The sequence below is a fragment of the Macrosteles quadrilineatus genome, unplaced genomic scaffold (assembly GCF_028750875.1).
Source record: "Macrosteles quadrilineatus isolate MER2022 unplaced genomic scaffold, UCM_ALF_1.0 Scaffold_9__3_contigs__length_116548681, whole genome shotgun sequence".
Taxonomy (NCBI): Eukaryota; Metazoa; Arthropoda; class Insecta; order Hemiptera; family Cicadellidae; genus Macrosteles; species Macrosteles quadrilineatus.
The window spans coordinates 88,661,777-88,680,866 of record NW_026542602.1 but is presented as its reverse complement, the minus strand read 5'-3'; the positions used below and the strand labels follow the sequence as shown (position 1 = coordinate 88,680,866).

The following is a 19,090-nucleotide window of genomic DNA, read 5'->3' as shown; positions in this document are numbered from 1 at the left end:
TGAAAGAGCAGTATTCAAGTTCAGATTTGTTTGAATATTTGTAATTGTTTTGTATTAGAGCTTACGCTTTATCATACAATTGACGAATAAAATATCGAATCTACATTATACTCTAATACCTGCTATGAATTAGGCCCCACTAAAACAGGTTCAAAAGGTTTTTTTTTAATAAATGGAGCAATTGTGTTTGATATTTGGACAAACATATGGTTTTTTACATAACAGAATAGAAACAAACATCATACATCAACCGTTAGTACGAGCTGTCATTAAAAGTGGTCAAGTCTCGATTCTGTAAATGTTGTAAATACTGAATGAAAATTAAATATAAGTCAAATAGCACGGTTCAAGGTCAATGACTCGTCAGATAACATAATTTTGTCACATAAATTTAAACTTAATAATATCTGTTCAACATTGATCATCAAACGAATTAGGGCAATTATTTACTTTGTTCTTATATCAATGTGTCTAAAACACCACCAAATAATTACCAAGTTGTACTTTTAGAAAAAAAAAAATATTATGAATTATTTATAATATTTAAACATTATTGGTTTTTGGAACTATTATTGAAAAATAATTCAAAACAAGCCCAATCATTTACCCAGAACTGGTAAAGCAACAGATACTATCACATGATTTTTAAGGGATAGCAATAACTTTTATTCTTAATAATAAATTTTAATTGAAAGAAAACTACACAAACTCAATTAATTATAAGAAGGTCCTGAATTGTTTCCAACTGAGTAAATTTAACAAGTGATGTTCAGGGTTTATGCTATTGCTATATATATACAAGAATGTCACACGCGTCAGTGTAAATATAACTTTGGATCTATTCATTATCTGAAGTATTTAATTTGCTACTATATAAAAATCAATATAGGTTTTAAATAAAAATGCACTTACATATGAGAGTTTCTCAGTATAGACTGCTTTTCAGGGCAATCAAGTCTAAGAATGTAAGAAAAATTATAACCAACATTCAATATCTAGTACCATACGTATTATTGACGTATTAATTTTAATAACCCATGAAGAAGAATCGGTAATGTGTTTGAATTTAACTATTTTGTCACTCCATTTCTGTTCCTGTCCCGAGTCGTTAAACGGATTAACAAATTCGTGTGTTTGGCTAGACCCTCAAACCATCGGCCACTGTACGTGCAATAAACAAGTACATAACATTTCCTGGGTCCTCAGGCTTTTAAAATACACCCCTCATTCCAACTGAGCTTAGCAGTCTTTATCAGTGAAACTCAAAGGCGCCCGAGTCAATGATTTTCCGCTACACAAATGGCCCCAGACACAATGGGCTTCCTTCATCCTTCCGCCTCCTTTTTTACCAATGACTAAACATATGCTAAAAAAATAATTGCATCAAGTATTCACATATAATTGTTTCTAGTTTTGTAATTTTTATTTAAATTATTATTTTACATTTTTTGTACAATCGATTGACTAACTAAAGATTTATAAGGGGGATTGATAGAAAATATAAGGGGGAAAGGGTACACATAATGTCAAATCCACGTTTTTGAGGAGGAAATAGTTCAAATCCTCGTCATATCCTCTTCTTGTTTCTTATTTATTTTATCCGTCTCATTCGTCGTTGTCCTTCGGTTAGAAATCGCACATGTCAGCCGGGCCCAAATTTTCTTCCCGCTAGGTTCGAACCAGTGACCCTCAAATTTGAAAGCACGCATTGTAAATAATCAACTACCTAGCCATAATATTTTGTTTCTACTCAGTTTATGGGAATGGATAATAAATACCCTTTTACAGAATGAACGTAACGGGAATGAGTATGGTCAGTTAGTATTTATATAAATGTTTAGTGATTTACATGAATGGATACGTACGTAACCGTTTACGTTTTTCATGATGAAACATATTAGAATGAAGACTTAAGACAGTTATTTATAATAATAAATAATATACCTTCAAAAAGTTGAAAACTTACGTAAAATAAAACCTTTTGAACAGCCTCTCGTTAAGGTCATGATGGCAAATGAAATTTGTTAATCACCAAGAGATCTTTATTAGATGGCTTCCTATTTATGTTGGTTAGGATTGTAATTTCATATTGAAATTGAATCAGCAGCTTTTTAAGTTTCAATTACACTTCTTTGCATCTGAGTATTCATTTAAATTTAATATTTTTTACCTTTATTTGATCATAGCGTTGACTATAATTTGATAATAAATAACATAGATTTTAATACATACTCGTTATTTAATTAAGTGGGTTTCATAAATTAGTGAGTATCAATGAAATTACGTAGTACCTTTATTGGTATTAAATAAATAAAAGATTAACTCAATTATAATTACGACCAGAAAATAGTTGGTTTTATTTTTGTATTTTGTACACAATAACAATAAAAACAGACTTATAACCCCAGCTTAGCTGCAATGCGGATTAGGGGGTTTTATAATGTAATGAATTCAATGCAGATACCTGTAACCTACATTGGACTACATATTTATTGTGATAAAAGTGCATTCGTTGACTCAATATTTTGAATTATAAACAATGAAAGATGTTATCTTCTTGTAAACTAACTTGTTATAATTATTGAAGTGGAGATTCGTTAAGTGGGTCGAGAACACCAGACGTGGAAACCCCGTAAGTTTTATCCATGAAGTGGAAATGTTGCCATGAAATGTTGTGTTTTGCTCGTTCTATTTTCTTTTTGTATGGTAAATGCGTAATTTTCTGACCCAGATTGGGCCTACAATCACTAAAACCTCTATGGACCACGGAGGACCAGGCCGAAACCCTTATCAGATAATTTATTTGTGTGATCTTTTATAAAATAACAATGGTGTTTTAAAACATTTTTGTACGAGAACCGTCCAACACCTCTTTTTTTACTAATTGACGTTGATATTTTCGAACTATTGCAATATAATCCAATAATATAATTGCACGTGGGTAAAGAACCGTCCTTGCTTGCACAGCAACATGTGGAAACCTGCCTACAATCACAATGTAGAGAGCACAAAGAGCAAATTATTTTGCTTTATGTTTATAGAATATACGTCATACTTAACAATAATTAAACTATTGAATAGTGCCACATGTAATAAATATAGGAGAAAGGAGTTAGTATGGTGAATTGTAATTACCCACACTTATCATGAAACAAACTATGCAAATGTACTCCATTTGTAACGTAGCATGTTGCTCATTTCTTTGTGAACTGTGAGGGCGATACCATCAGATATCAGACAAAAGGGCGCAGAAACTCTTTTGAATGTCTAACCGTTGAAGTAATGGCTTCATTGAAGTGAGAGCCTTTGAAATAGCCTTTTACGAAATTAAATGGCAATATCTTTTTCAACCTAAAATGTTTATCTCTCAAAAACTTTCACGTTGTATCTTGTTTCGCGTTGTATTGGATATTTATTTTTAAGTTTAAGCTTTCTTATTAGATAAAATATCTAGACTTTGTAAAGCAACGTGTAATCAACTTTACTGGCTTTTTTATAATGCTAAATATAACACGATTTGTTGTGAATTGTAACCAAACAAGTTAGGTTGCATAGTAAATAGTGTTATCAAACGTGCAGGGATGCACTTAATTAGCCTTAATTAACACTCAATTAACTAGTTGTTTTAATAGAAGTTACTATATTTAATTCCAACAAAATTTGGGCAACCCTATAAAGTATATTTTCAAAGACAAATTATAGATTGTATTATGAACCCAATTGGTGTCAGACATTTTATCATCATTCTACTGTCAATTAATGACTGTAAAAGGTAAACCTGCAGCGGGGTATTTACTAACTCTGGCAAAATTTTTCCCGTATTTAAAATAATCCACCAACTATCACAAACATTTGCTAAAAATTCCTTTGAGCTATCGATTCGCAACTAGTTTCTTTTAGCGAATTTCCCATATAGGGAATAAGCTATTACCGTAGTACTCATGGTAAGACCTGGACCCGGGACCGATTTTTTTTCGTTTTGAGGTCCCTAGAGGCCAAAAATAGCATCCGTTCAAATTCATATAAATATATATATATACATATATATATATTTATATATATATATATATGTGTGTGTCCGTTAGCGCGATAACTCGAGCAAAAATGATCCGATTTTGATGAAATTTGGTACAAACGTGTAAACCTACGTTTATTCGAACGAGTTCGCGAACCAGCATGATCGGACCATGGGAACGGGGGTTTATGGGGGCTTTTATGGGGTAAAAATGGGTTTTTCCCATTTTTGACCCAAAAAACTTAAATTTTTGCAATTTCTTTCCAAACTATTTTGTAGAGCTTAAAAAACAAATAATTTAGTATATTGAAGCGTTATAATGCGCCTAATGGTTACGGAGAAAATTCAAAAAAGTTGTAAATTTAAAATTCCTATGTTATTCTTATGGAGGATAAGTAAACTGTTGTAGTTTGCTTTATTAACATATTTTGCTCAAATTTGGAAAATGTTTTTATTTCTTACTAACTATTAACATTTTACATAAAAAAACACTTTAACCCTCCCTGTTGCAGCAAACCTAAGTATGTGTTAAACTGATTTGATTTAAATAGGGAATAAAGGTGATATTTTTAAGGAGACATTTTAGTGTAAATCCAATTAGGCAAATGGAAATTCGCTTAGTCTGCAGGTTTGCTGCGGCGGGGGTATTTTAACAATTACATTTGTTTTAGACACAACGACTTGCCATGGAACATCCGCAGCTTTGTTCACAACCAGCTGGCTTTGTTCAACTTCTCCGTGGACCTGACCGAGGTAGACCCATGGTCCAGGTCGAACTGGAGTCATACGGACCTTCCAAGGCTGCGGGCAGGACTGGTTGGCGCCCAGGTTAGTAATGCTAGTGAATATACTGTAGTTTAATGTCAATTATGTAAAAAAACACAGATTTTTATTTCGGGAATAATAGTATTGACTAAATCTATATTATGTTTTTTACTCTTAACCCATTCAGGAGCCTATTCCATTCTAGATTTCTCTCAAATGTAAGCTTGCCATATAGCTTTGCAGATATATAGATATTAAAAATGTTAGCAATTTAAATCTATTTTATAAAGCATAACGTTGTTATGACGTTGGTACTTTATGCTGCTATTCAGAGTACAGACATATTCAAAGACTTTATCAAGAACAGTGAATAAATACTACAGTTCAAGAAAAGCTAGATGCAATAGGAATGACTCACCAAACACAATAGGAAAACATATACAAAAAAATCTTACAAATACAAACTTACAGAAATTTTAGTTCATTTAAATTTGTCTTAACACTGGAAATAGTTATTTGTGCAACTAGTGAGAAAAGTGAGCAATTGACTCACTCGAGAGGAATCCTTACACACGAGCCGTTGGCGAGTGAGGAATGGTTTCTCGAGTGAGGCAATTGTACTTTGAACTCGAGTTGCACATTATACTTTTCCTACAGTTACCATAAAACAAATAAATTGGTGAAGAAACATAACCTATTTTTACACAGAAGTGAACTTTTAATATAACATTTAATGTGGAGTGAAAAATACAACAGTACAACAGCTGACCAGCTGATTTACAGCCAGTGCTGCCAACGTATTTCGCGCGCATACGACGTTGCCTGCATGTTACGCGCTCACTATCTCGTGCCTTCACGTTGCAAACCTGGAGTGAGACAAAGTAATTAGATTGAGACAATGTTAACACTCACTCACTGTGTTGTATTGTTAACACTGATGAGCGAATTGGCCACTTTGCTTTCTCAAATCAGTGAGAGAACATGTACATTGTTAGGTAACTGTAGGAAAAATATATTACTGAAGTGGAATAAACCAAACTAATTTACAATTTTTTTTAAGAATATTGGAAGTGGGAAAAATGAACAGCTGACGGTTTTACCACCAAACGATAATTTGTCTGCTGAAACTAACTGATTTAGATACGTAAATCCTGAATCGTGTTTTGAAAACAGCATTTTTTGCTGTAGCATCACTAAAGACTTTTCAACCTAAAAGTTATAAGCAGCCTAAATCTTCTGAAGCACACATGATAAATAAATTGTCTTTCCTCTGTGCAGTTCTGGTCGGCCTACGTGCCCTGCGGCTCGCAGTACATGGATGCTGTCCACATCACTATGGAGCAAATAGACGTCATACGAAGACTCGTCGAGCTCTACAGCAGAGATCTGCAGTTTGTATCTTCAGCCTCAGGTTGGTAAAATTAATAATCCATGAAAACAACAACGTACTATTTAGTGTGAGAAATCGTTTGACATACTTTAAAACTATTATATTTTAGGTATAAAGGTATAGAGATTACGAACTCATAATATTCGTAACAAGAAAACCAGATTTTCAAAGGTGAAAACCTAATTATCTTGATAAACGTTTGTTCTAGCTTGATTAAAAGAGATATTAAAAGTTCAACCGAACGGTCGTAACTTTTAATTCAGAGTTGCCGTAACCAATTCATCCTCCTTACCAGGACATTTACTTTGAGCAAGTTACATCTATCTATTTTGTAAAATAATGTTCCAGCTTACTCTTTTCTTAATTGAAAACTTTATGAAAACCAGATTTATTTAGTATATATACTAAATATATACTGTATAGTTATGTTTATTTTGTGTTTTATATAGGACTAGATATGGGTAATAGTAACTTATAGATTATTCTGGTTAATACAGTCCTGTTAATACGTAGTACAGTAAATGTTAAGTTAATTTTATAGAGCTTTACAAAAAACTTAAAAAAATCCATATTTTATTGATTTAATTACAACTATTTGTATGTGAAATAAAAGCTTACTTCGTTATTAATCCATTATACAAACTTAAGGCCCGTAAAGAGTAGTGTATACACTTATATGAACAAATATAAAATTTTTGTGTAAAATTATGTCCAAGTAAATCTATATTTTATATCGAAATGTATTTAAATTATTTTAAAATTCACATTTTAGTTGTCTTTTTTTAGGTCAAAACAGAACATATATGTCATTTAAACATAGGCACCGTATCTCGCTTCGTTTTCCGCCTGTCAGTGTGTATGTATCTTTTAAAGAGAGTTTCGAAACACCCTCCCTGTATAGTATGGTGTAGTAAACATCAAGTATCTACTAATAAAACGCTTATGTAAAACACCACTAATCGTACACAAAATTGAGTGGGATGAGAAAGAGAATAGGTGCAAGACAAAGAGAGAAAGTGCCATTGTTTGGTAATTATCAGCTCGTTCTGCCCTTTGGTCCCAACTGATCAATGTATTAGCAGTGTTGAACTGCGTAAATATTAGCGCAAATTGTTTAACATATTGTCTTCATTTCTGTTTTTTTTTTACATTTTTTGCCAAGCATAGAGCAGGCAAGATAGCCAGCCTAGTGGTAGTAGAGGGAGGTCATTCATTGGTATGGTAATAAGTACTTCGCATGTATTACTCGCTAGAAGCTCGCTATCTACCTGTTCAGTCTCATACCTTGGTCTGTTATTTTAGGTATTCTAGAGGCTCACAGAGCAGGCAAGCAAGGCCAGCCTAGTGGGAGTAGAAGGAGGTTATTCATTGGCAAGCTCACTCGCTGTACTTCGCATGTACTACTCGCTAGGAGCTCGCTATCTTACTATACAGTCTCACACCTTGGTCTGTTATTTTAGGTATTCTAGAGGCTCACAGAGCAGGCAAGATAGCCAGCCTAGTGGGAGTAGAGGGGGGTCATTCATTGGCTAGCTCACTCGCTGTACTTCGCATGTATTACTCGCTAGGAGCTCGCTATCTTACTCTACAATCTCATATCTTGGTCTGTTATTGTCGTTGGTTATTGTAGGTATTCTAGAGGCTCACAGAGCAGGCAAGATAGCCAGCCTAGTGGGAGTGGAGGGAGGTCATTCATTGGCAAGCTCACTCGCTGTACTTCGCATGTATTACTCGCTAGGAGCTCGCTATCTTACTCTTACACACACGTGTCATACTCCATGGTATGTATACTTATTTTTGTATTCGCATTACTGAATAGTGTATACATAGTATAGTATACATGGAAATAGTGTCTTACAGGTCTCTTGTAGCCTGTTGGACTTTGCTATAAAGTTATTTTTAGCACATTGTTGTTTACTAAATTAGATTAATGATGATGAGATTTCCATTTATGGTTGAAAACTGTAAATCACGTACGCTCAAATTACTGAAAGTCAATCGTTTTATTTTATCCATTGGGAAACATGGATCAGACTCTCGTTTTTAGAGTGAAAAGGTGGGATATGCAGATAAAATACTGACAAAAATATTGTTCTTGCCAGCTAACTTTACCACGGTTCACTGTTGCATGAATAAAAGGTTTAGGGCTTGGAAATTAAATACATCCAGCGACCGTAAGCCTCTCTTCCCTGGCGTGGATTTGATTTTAATCTTTTTTCAACTTCCTGGTAAATTTGTTTACGATTATTCAAAGCTATCTTGAGTCAGGCTATTTTTATATTCCAACATTTAATCTGATATTTAATTGATGTTTTGTGCTTTCAGTTATCCCAATATGACCAAAAGTCTTTAAAACTATTTGAAATAATTTTTTTGCCATTTTGAATTAGATTTTTTTGTAATTTTCCATTTTTTGATTTCGTCGGATTTTGGATATGTTATAAAGCAACATTTTCTTGGTTAAGTACGACTCCAATGGCTTGTGAAGTAATTTTGCCCAGGTTTAAGCGTGATTTATCTTATTTTACTGGGCCAATTTATTTATTGAACAATATTTGTTTTGAAACTACGTAAAATGGAGTAAATATTTTATAATTCAAATACTTAATCGGTTAGGTAAATTTTTATTTATAACACAGACTAGTAATCTGTTATGTAAATAAATATCTGTGAATTCCACCGGTGTGTCTGCGTGCACAAACGTGGCTGAACCTACTGAGGTGAAATATTACACAAAGGTAGAACAAACCTGGCTAACTATAAGGTGTATACGCAATGCATATGCTTTTAGTATATTAACTGAATGGCTAGCGTTGCATAGCCGTTTAACATGCTATCTCAGGTGTTAATTATTTACGTGTTCATTAACGTTCGTTGGTTCGTTTACAAAATTTGAGCTCTACAAACCGAGTGGCTTAACCCACTCACTGTTACTGTTATTCATGATGGACCTGACATACAGGAGTGTGGGTTGGGACGGAATGTAACGTGTTTATTCAATAAAAAAAATTAAGTACATAGTTAGAGCATGTTTAAGTCTCTTGAAATTATTAGTTTTCAATACAAATGCAATTAACAAGAATAATTATTTAAGCCGATGAAAAAACTATTACTGAAAACCAAAAATGAACTCATACTGACCACGTTAATCCTTTTAAATTAGGTCGCTATAAATCTATTTATTGTTATTCTCAACGAGATTACACTCTTATAATGAAAGTAATAAAACTGAGTAAAACTTTAAGAATAATTTAACTGAGTTAAACTACTGTTATTAAGCACATTTTCTTATTTGTTGTTGTTACGAATATTTTCGAAAAATTCGAAACCCTTGATCATCACATGCCACTGGTTTTTAGGGCAGGTTGTTGCGTTGGGCAGGACGAGGAGAATGATGGCCTCTCACATTTTGGTTCTGTAAGTATATTTTATTTTGCCTTATAAATTAAGTAAATCAGTACTAAATGTTTCATTAGCTTAGGTAGAATACTTGAGTCCTAACAACGTTCTTAAAATAATCTCACAATAAATAACAAATGTATGATAATATGAACATACTAATTTTTGGTACTTACGTATTATACGGAGGCCACTTATTTTACAGCGCGCTGCGGTGGTTAGGTTAGGTTGGTCTATTATAAATATGTTTGTAGGACTTTCCTACTTTCGTTATGAATCGAACCAGACAAGTCATAAAAGCTTCATGATGACCAAACCTAACCGCCGCAGCGCGTTGTGTAAGGGTGGCCTCCGTATAATACGTAAGTACCTATTTTTTTTATAAAAGAAAATTGTAAATAGGGTACCGATACATTAAGTACACTTATCTTCTCGTCCTAAGCTTGTAGTTACGTTAGAGTGCAATAATATTCACTACAGCTTTTTTTTAAAGCGTGCTTAAATTTTGTATTATGATACCTGAAAATTCAAAGGCCATGAATGGATATTTTATTTGGGTGTAATATTTTTTCATCATCATAATAACGAATCAATGGCAAACATTAAAATGCGATCAATTAATAAAAAATATAAAAACATCTTAACATTTTCTCTAGCTAAATTTAATGATTGACAAATCATTTCTACTACAGTATAGAACAAGTTGCACATTAAATCACCATTTTTATTTAAGTTTTTTTTATCAAATAAACTATCTACAGTATGAGCCTACATTGATTAATATTTTTAATTTAACGAAACCACAAACACTCAGTTTTCATAATCGTGTAGGCTATACTTTCTGTGAACAAATTGTAAACGCATATTTAATAAACATATAATAAATAAAGATCTTTCGTACATATAACTAAATACACTATAAGTAAACACAGCTAAAACGTGAATTTACTGATTTCATCAAAATAAAGTTAACAATATATTTGTTATTTTAGCTCTTATAGGTTTTAAACGCATTTTAATATGATGATAAAGCAATATGCAGTTCAGAACGCAGTTAATTTCAGGTTAAACCGAGTTGAGAGGACAAGTTCCACCTCAGGAGTGTTTGTCGATTGGGTGTTGGTTTTAGGTTGGTACGTTTGTATAACTACATGGAAAGCCACTTAAAAGACGTCAAAGAACAGCAAACATTAGAGTCAACCACTCGAAACCCTTTACATTCAAAACTGCAACCACAATTCCCTTAATTCCTTCGAGTTTAGCATTTACAATTGAAAGTCAAATTTTATTTTGTGAAGTAAATACAAATTTGTTTATGTATACATCATTTTATTAGATACAATATAGTAAAAGTATTATGGAAAATTTAGATTGATGTTAACATTTTGAAGTGAACACGTAAAAAATGAGTTGTAACATATGTGAAACAGCAAATTATTTACAGACATTACTGTTTTCAATTATATTTAAAATATATAATTTATTCAAAGACTGACCATAAGGAAAACATATAAACAATAACTTTCAAAGAATATACTGTACTAAATTAATCAAGAAGAAGTCCAGGGAGTATTTTTACATTAGTACCGAGAGGTGTTCAAATTATAAATATCGTAATACCAGTAAGCTATATTTTGTAAATCTATTAATGACCCTGAGGTAACACCAGACCGAATTTTTGTGGTTTTAACGATGATATTCATTATTATAATTTAAGATTCCCTTTATATCTATGTACGTGAATAAAAATTACTGTCTGTCATTTTAAACCCAAAAGTGTTTTAATTCTGGCCTATATAATTCTTTAAATATGCATGATTTAAAATATGTATTTTGTAATTTTCATGTAGTAGTATCTTTGGAATTTCTAAAAACACTTAATACAGTTTAACCGTAAAATTTATTATAATGTAAAAATAGGTAAACTAGTATTTTGTTTTACTATTACAGAAATATTATCGGAAATTTAGTCTTGTTACACTTGACACATAGAGTAATGTTTTACATCTACGTAAGTGAATAAACATAAAAAAATGTAATTGATTTTAGTCTCTCCAAGGTTAAAATGCCTTAATATTCTGCTGATTAAAAACTCAAATTAAATTATAAAGTTTAACCGGGTTTAAAGTAAAGTTTTTATTTTAAGTTGTTTATTTTATTTTATTTACTTAGAAGTATGTACATTAATGCAAAAATCTCAAAGGTTTGAAAAGGTTACACTGGACACACGAGTCATTAATCATCGGTTTAATGACTGTGGACAATTAATCATACGGTTTTTGTCAGTAACAAGGGAACAAGGGGCACTCGTTTTAGGTCATCATTAATTCATAATCATCCTGATAGCATAAATGTTGGTTAGTGTTTTAATTAATGATTTTAATTGTAAGTGCAAATGAGGTTTAAGCATCATAACCGGTTATAATTAGGAAATTAACAAAATAAAAATAGAGTACTTTGAAAAAGTTACTAGATGTAATTTATTTGTTTATCAACGACTATTAACGTGTTTAATGTTGTAATGGTTGTAGTAATAGAGATCGGTGGATTAACCTAATAAACTGAATGCCACAAAATCTTTTGGGAAATTGATATTGTTATTGTAACATTTGCAACAGGCAATACGTTGGCTTTTTAACTTCAGCATAATGACATGTTTTGTTTAATTGAACTTTTTGTAGTACAACATTAATTTTGAACATGTTTTAGAGATATATTAAAGAGATATTCAATTTTAAAACAAATTTACATTAAAACAAAATCATATAACTTTGATTATGGATTAAAGATTCTTTCATTTAATCGAACTGAAGCGAAGTTGCCCTAGGGAATGTTCTTTTTTATCTTTTCACAGTTGGTAGTACGGGAGCTCAACAGGCTAGGAATGTTGGTAGACATATGCCACACGTCAGTACGTACTACGGAGGACGCCCTGAATGTAACCAATACAGGCTCCTGTCATTTTCTTACGTTTTATTTTTTCACAGTTGGTAGTACTGGAGCTCAACAGGCTATTAATGTTGGTACGTAGACCTATGTCACACGTCAGTACATAATAATGGAGGACGCCCTGAATATCACACAGACCATAATTTCTTACTTTTTATCTTTTCACAGTTATTTGGTGTGACGTCGCCGGTGTGACGACGTCTTAACTTGACAGGAGACGGGACTAGTGAGAAATAAAAACTACATAATTAGTTAATACCACGGGCTGCACGGACCGGGATAAAAGTGTACGGTTGCAGGACTAGGACGGACTGACGTAGTGGTTAGATGCAGGGTATAGCGTGGTCGCGGCAGCCAATGGGAATTTATTAAAAATCACCTGATATGACGTCACAGACGTGGCGAGATGTACACACACACTAACACACACTTACATTTTATACAAATCTGGTTTCCTACAAGAAACGCTGTTTTACAACTATAATATTGAATACATAAAATCATTAAATATACTACAGTTGGTAGTACGGGAGCTCAATAGGCTGGGAATGTTGGTAGACCTGAGCCAAACGACAGTACGTACTACATACATGGTACTACGGAGGACGCCCTGAATGTAACCAACACAGGCTCCTGTCATTTTCTTACGTTTTATCTTTTCACAGTTGGTAGTACGGGAGCTCAATAGGCTGAGAATGTTGGTAGACCTGAGCCACACGTCAGTACGTACTACGGAGGACGCCCTGAATGTAACCAACACAAGCTCCTGTCATTTTCTTACGTTTTATCTTTTCACAGTTGGTAGTACGGGAGCTCAATAGGCTGGGAATGTTGGTAGACCTGAGCCACACGTCAGTACGTACTATGGAGGACGCCCTGAATGTCACACAGGCTCCTGTCATTTTCTCACATTCCTCCGCATTTCATTTGTGCAACTCAACTCGCAATGTGCCTGACCACGTGCTCAAACTAGTGGTTAGTAATATTTTTTTTTTACCGTGACTTGTGCATGGTGGGCTTTAAGGTCATAGTGTCATGAAATGGGAGTAGGGATTAAATGTATTTTATGTATTTTTTTACTTCTATACTTCGTAATTGATCATCCAAAAAGTATTTTTTAGAAACTGAAAAATAATGTCCGACAAACAGCATTTATTCAGCATTAGAAACGGTTAATGATGTTTTTAAATCCCGTGATATTAAAAATATATAATTGTTTGTAAAGATCAGCATGATATTTAAAAATAGGGTGCATACAGAAAACGAGTAAAAAGAAAATTCAAAGTTTGATTTGAGGTGCAACAATACCACAGTCTACGTATGTTGTATGTTGAGACTGTTGCAATTTCACCTCTTATAAAATTTTAGATGAAATTAAATGAAAAACGTTTATTTATCCCAAGAATTATAAACTTAAACAGAGAGTAGCCAAACAACATTAGAGTAAAAAAAAATTAAGATAAATTTGCCTTACTTATGGGATAGGCCTACATGGGCAGGTGCCTGTGAGTAGGCTTGGCTGTTATCAGTCTAAACAAATTGAGGGCACACACTAAAATTAGGAAGATTTTTAAGCCTTGTTAATTTAAACTAGATCGTTTAGCGGATGAGAGAATGTCTATAAAAAAGCTGAATATTTGCTTTCCTTTGTGCTTTTCGCACACATGCCCGTTGGTTCACTCCAACCTTAAAAATAAACAGATAATCTAATTTGCTGTGCTTAGAACTTTCGATTATTTATGCGTATGATGAAGACTATGTAAGTAGCCAACAAACTTCAATCCAAATTGTTAGGAAATTGAACTACTTAAAGAAACACAATAATTAGTAAAAAATAAACCACATCCATCTGTAGGACTTCCCATGGCAACAAGAATAAAAAATGTCAATTTAAACTTCAATTCTAGAATAATATTCATCAAAAACACAACTCGCTGAAGCTTGAAAAGTTGGGAACTGCGAGAATGACGACTTCAACTGAACATTGTGAACTACTTTACAACTAAATTTGCATATTTACGACCGTTCTAAAATGTCATTTGAATCCGTAAAAGTTTTAATGCAGTTTACTCCTTGAATTACACGCTATTCCTTGGATCTTTTTATTGCTGTTGACTTCAAAGTCGTAAACTAGGTCTTGAAATGAATTCTAAAGCATATTTTATGGTTTCAGGCCTTAAACGGGGGGATCGTAATGGTGAATTTCTATTCCATGTTCATAACCTGCAATCAGTCTGCTACTCTACAGGACGTAATTGGTAAGATAATTATAGTAAAATAAAATATATTTTTCATTATTGTGTGTTTTTAATGTGAATTCTTATGTATGATGATTTGTTTCATACTTTCGGCATATATACAAGGCGTCACGTTTTCGTATTACTAAACCATATGTATCACACATATGAAGTCATCTATCTTTGTTGTGTTTAATTAACTATAGAATTCACTATAACTTAGTTTAGTGGTTTAATCATAAGGAACGTGCAGTAGTTTTGTGGAGTATACTGAACGCGTGGTTGGTAAAAATCGTATCAACCTTTTTAATCCACAGGTGTATTTCTTCCTTTAATCTACGGACTCAGTTGTTTCGGCTCGCAATCCTCATTTTCTACTATCGTTTGAGTTTCAATTGAACCGGTTTGGCAGGATAGAATAATGTTTGTTTTCTAGATTATTGGAGCAACAAAATACGATTGTAATTAAAAAACCATATTCAGAAAAATCCTATGCTCTAACGACTGAATGCCCTGTTGATAAATTCGTTTAGAAACAAACCTACATATTGTAACATTTATTTTTTCAGCTCACATAAACTACATCAGGAAGGTTGCTGGAGAAGACCACGTGGGGATAGGAGCAGGATACGATGGTATTAACTTGTGAGTAATGAAATTCTTAATTTATAAATTTCTTAAATTCTTAATTCTTAATCCACAACAACCCTTTCATTCTGTTTCCGTTTTAATTCTTCTAAATCTTACGTGTATTTCAATATGTACTACTAGTAGCTTTACTTGTTACTTCAGAACGGAGATCACAAAAGAAACAATGTTTTAATTCAAGAAAACTATTGGAGATAAAAGTTACAGTAGGAGTATTGATGATTGGATCATATTTTAACGACATAATATGACAAATCAATTTCGTTACTTGTCAAAAATAAGCTCATGCAAGAATAAAAATGACGGATTAAGGTAAATTAAAAGTCCAAAATAAAAGTATTAATCTTTTTGCTATGGAGACCAACCAATTTAACCCCCCAAGCCCCAACTCAAAAGTCCAAGGTTTTAGGCAGGTCAAAATATTAAAACAGCAACATATTGCAATAGGCATCTATCCAGTAAATTCCAATGGACTTTCGTCACAATTGATCCAACAATGTTAGATACATTCGAAGCCTTAGTTTTAAATATTTAAACTTCACATTTTCATTCCTAACAGGATTTCTGGCTCTTCTTACCATGAATTTTGCCATCCAAATTGGTCTCGAATGCATGTACGTTATATGAACCAAGCAAAGTGAGGACGAGCTTCAGTATAAGAATAAAATTAACTGATAAATTTCAACGGCTGTGTCTAGTGCTGGATTCACAGTTCGTTACGATACAACCAACTGAGCCACTGTTCACCAATATTTTTTATATTTTAATTGCTATATTTTGTATGATGAAACCTGTCTCCTGACCGTCTACGTGATACCTGGCCAATGGTGTAAGGCTCGGGCAAGTTCCTGTTACACGAAGGATCAGGGGACAGGTCCCATCATACAGACTTTATGCCTTATTGTGTAAGCCACATATAGCGTATTTATCTCCCTCAGGCCACCCAGAGGTCTCGAAGATGTGTCCAGGTATCCTTACCTTTTCGCGACGCTTCTGGAGGACCCGAACTGGGATGAGGCAAGACTGAAAAAACTGGCGGGCCTCAACTTTCTCAGGGTGTTTGCCAAAGCGGAAGAGGTACAGTGCAATCGTTGGTTACAATAAATTGTAATCTTGCCTGAATAATACTTGTTTGATATTAATTATTGCTTAGTGAGTTAGTTCCCAAACAAGGAATAAAGCTTTATTTTTTTATAATTAACTACTAACTACGTGTAGGCCTACATAAATGAGATGTATTAAATTATATTTTGTATTCACTTAGTTGTACAGTATACATTATTATCTGGATTTGCCTCAATGTGTTCGTCAATAATCATATTCTGTTTGTAATTTATTTTGTGCTGTAACATGGACGTTATAGTTGTTTTACTGATCATTATAATTAAAAGCTACAAACAAATTACTAGTGATAATATTACAAATTGGTCCTGCCTTTACAAAAACGTTAAAATTTTTTATTTTATTTTTATTTTTGTCCATTACACCTTGTTACTTACTAATATTTATTTATAGGTTGACTGATAGGAAATGCAGTCAGCTAACCAAGGTTGAATCCAAGGTTGAGGTCCCTTATTCGTCTCAATAATTAAAACTGTCATATTCATACAACATTGATGAAATGGGACGAAACTTATATTATATGATCATTTTAAATCACTACTTTTCTATGTATATAGTTTTCTAGCTACATTGTAATGTTTAAAGGAATTTAAATGGACGAGAACTTTACAAGGACTTTATCTTCTTTAGTGCTAGTAAAAATCCAAAAAGCTATAACTATATTAAGAAGTTCTAAATAAAATATAACTTGCGTTTCTTCATTTGTATTTGTAGATATTAAACTATATTCTCCCGGCCTAAACAAAGTTTTCCCGCCGTTTTTCAGGTGCGAGACTCCTGGAGTACAGACCCCCAGGCGGTTGCGGAGGAATTATACCCTCAAAGATCCGGTGCGGACTGCGTCGAGGACTCGTGATCCTCCGAGGATCTTAACTAGCTTACAGGACCAACCAATAGTCGCGCTGCTGTAGTAACTCCAGGATATATTGAGGGTATGCGATTTGCGTAAAACACAACCAATAAAGGACATAAAAGATTGTTAGACTCTACTTAAATTGCATATGGCTAGATGATTTCAAACTTTGTAATACATTTTAGATTGTATTCTGTTTTTAAGCTGAAACAATCATTGTTTACCCAAAAAGGGCTAAAAATTTAATCCATAATCTCAAGCCACCCGTATTTAATAATTGTAAAACCTTGAAAATAATTTAAGTCAGTTCAATTTGCCTTGGTTGTAACTTAAAATGACATATTTTGCAACAAATATGTTTCTATTATGAACAAATCTAAAATGAATAGTTTACATTTATGTCTTTAACAATATTTTGAGACAAAAAGCTATGTTATAGATTACGAAGGAATAAAATTGCTGACGCTGAGTACAAAAGTCTTTCCCAAACTCCAGTGGCAGTTTTAAAGTTTATCGTATGAGAATTATCCAGTCACTGATTGTTTCTTGTTACTATCTAAAGACAACCCTTTGTCAGATAGCATATTAATTGATGGAGAAATGTAAAAAAATCTGGACCCAGAATCACTTTTTCTCTCTGAATCCATCCAATCTACAACATTCATATTTGATTTGTATGTGAGCACTAAAAACACTAGGCTACCAAGCAGTTTGAGTTTCAACCTTTGGTCGTTGAGCTGACAGGAAAATTGCGTACACCTATCTAAGAAATTTGATATATTATAGTACCCTCAATATGGCCTGGTATACGATCAGCCGTGCTGATTATAAGTATTAACCAATAGTGTAATGTTAATAGTTACTGCCAATGTATTATTGCTCAGCCATAGTTGGTACACAGTCCCGCCGCCTCCCTGATGCCTAAACTAAACAACACGATGTTGGAATTGTTTTGTACAGCGAATGATAAACTCAACTATATACATATATGAACATTTTTTACCTTATTTTTGACGTACACCTCTAAAATGTGAAAGTTTTTAAGTCAATTTTTCATCTCCATATCCATGATAAAACTGGCTACAACCTTAACAAGGGAATGTTAACTATACTACCTTGTCAAAGCTTAAGTACAACATTTTATATCCTTGGTAAACATTTGAATATCAAACAAATTTGTAACGCTTATTTGCAATTGGTATGAGAAATTTACACGAACTAAAAATAATATTCATAAATATGTTATTCAGCATTTTGTTAATTTTGTCTACTACAAAGAATAATCCCTAAAACCTCTTTAACCTGTTTAACATTATGAAACCTCAAAGATAATATTTTATCTCCCCCAAACCCTTTTAGTAGGTGGATTTTGTTCGTAAGACATAAATAAATTTAATGATTAATTTCTTTACAAAATGGAGTATATTTTTAATTACTAATATTTATATTGCTATAAATGGTGCTTAATGTTCCTGGGCTGGCGGCGGGATTTCTCACTGTTCAAGAACACCCTCTTGCTCTAATGTTCGTTTCTTGTTTAGTTGGCAAACACAATAAAATATTTTGTATAATTTAAACTTCGGCGTGTCATTTAATAGGACTGTGTTTGCCAACTGAACGAAAAACATTTCGTAGTGTAAAATAATCCTGCCAGAACCCTGGATTTCTATCTTCATCGTCCCAATTCCTTTATACCTTTTGTCCGGGTTTTA

At 33.1% G+C, this 19,090-nt stretch overlaps 1 protein-coding gene across 4 annotated transcripts in view; it reads left to right on the top strand.

Moving 5' to 3' along the window:
- Positions 1-17,470, top strand: part of LOC129003926 (dipeptidase 1-like) — a 30,347-nt gene extending 12,877 nt beyond the window's left edge. For all 4 annotated transcript variants that reach the window (XM_054432272.1, XM_054432270.1, XM_054432271.1 and 1 more), the window contains 9 exons: positions 4,687-4,843; positions 6,059-6,191; positions 7,801-7,951; positions 9,530-9,587; positions 13,317-13,493; positions 14,692-14,776; positions 15,325-15,400; positions 16,342-16,480; positions 17,292-17,470. In XM_054432272.1, coding sequence (XP_054288247.1) covers positions 4,687-4,843; positions 6,059-6,191; positions 7,801-7,951; positions 9,530-9,587; positions 13,317-13,493; positions 14,692-14,776; positions 15,325-15,400; positions 16,342-16,480; positions 17,292-17,381 — 1,066 coding nt within the window. In that variant the 3' untranslated portion in view covers positions 17,382-17,470. The remainder of the gene's footprint in view (positions 1-4,686; positions 4,844-6,058; positions 6,192-7,800; positions 7,952-9,529; positions 9,588-13,316; positions 13,494-14,691; positions 14,777-15,324; positions 15,401-16,341; positions 16,481-17,291) is intronic.
- Positions 17,471-19,090: the final 1,620 nt, after the last annotated feature.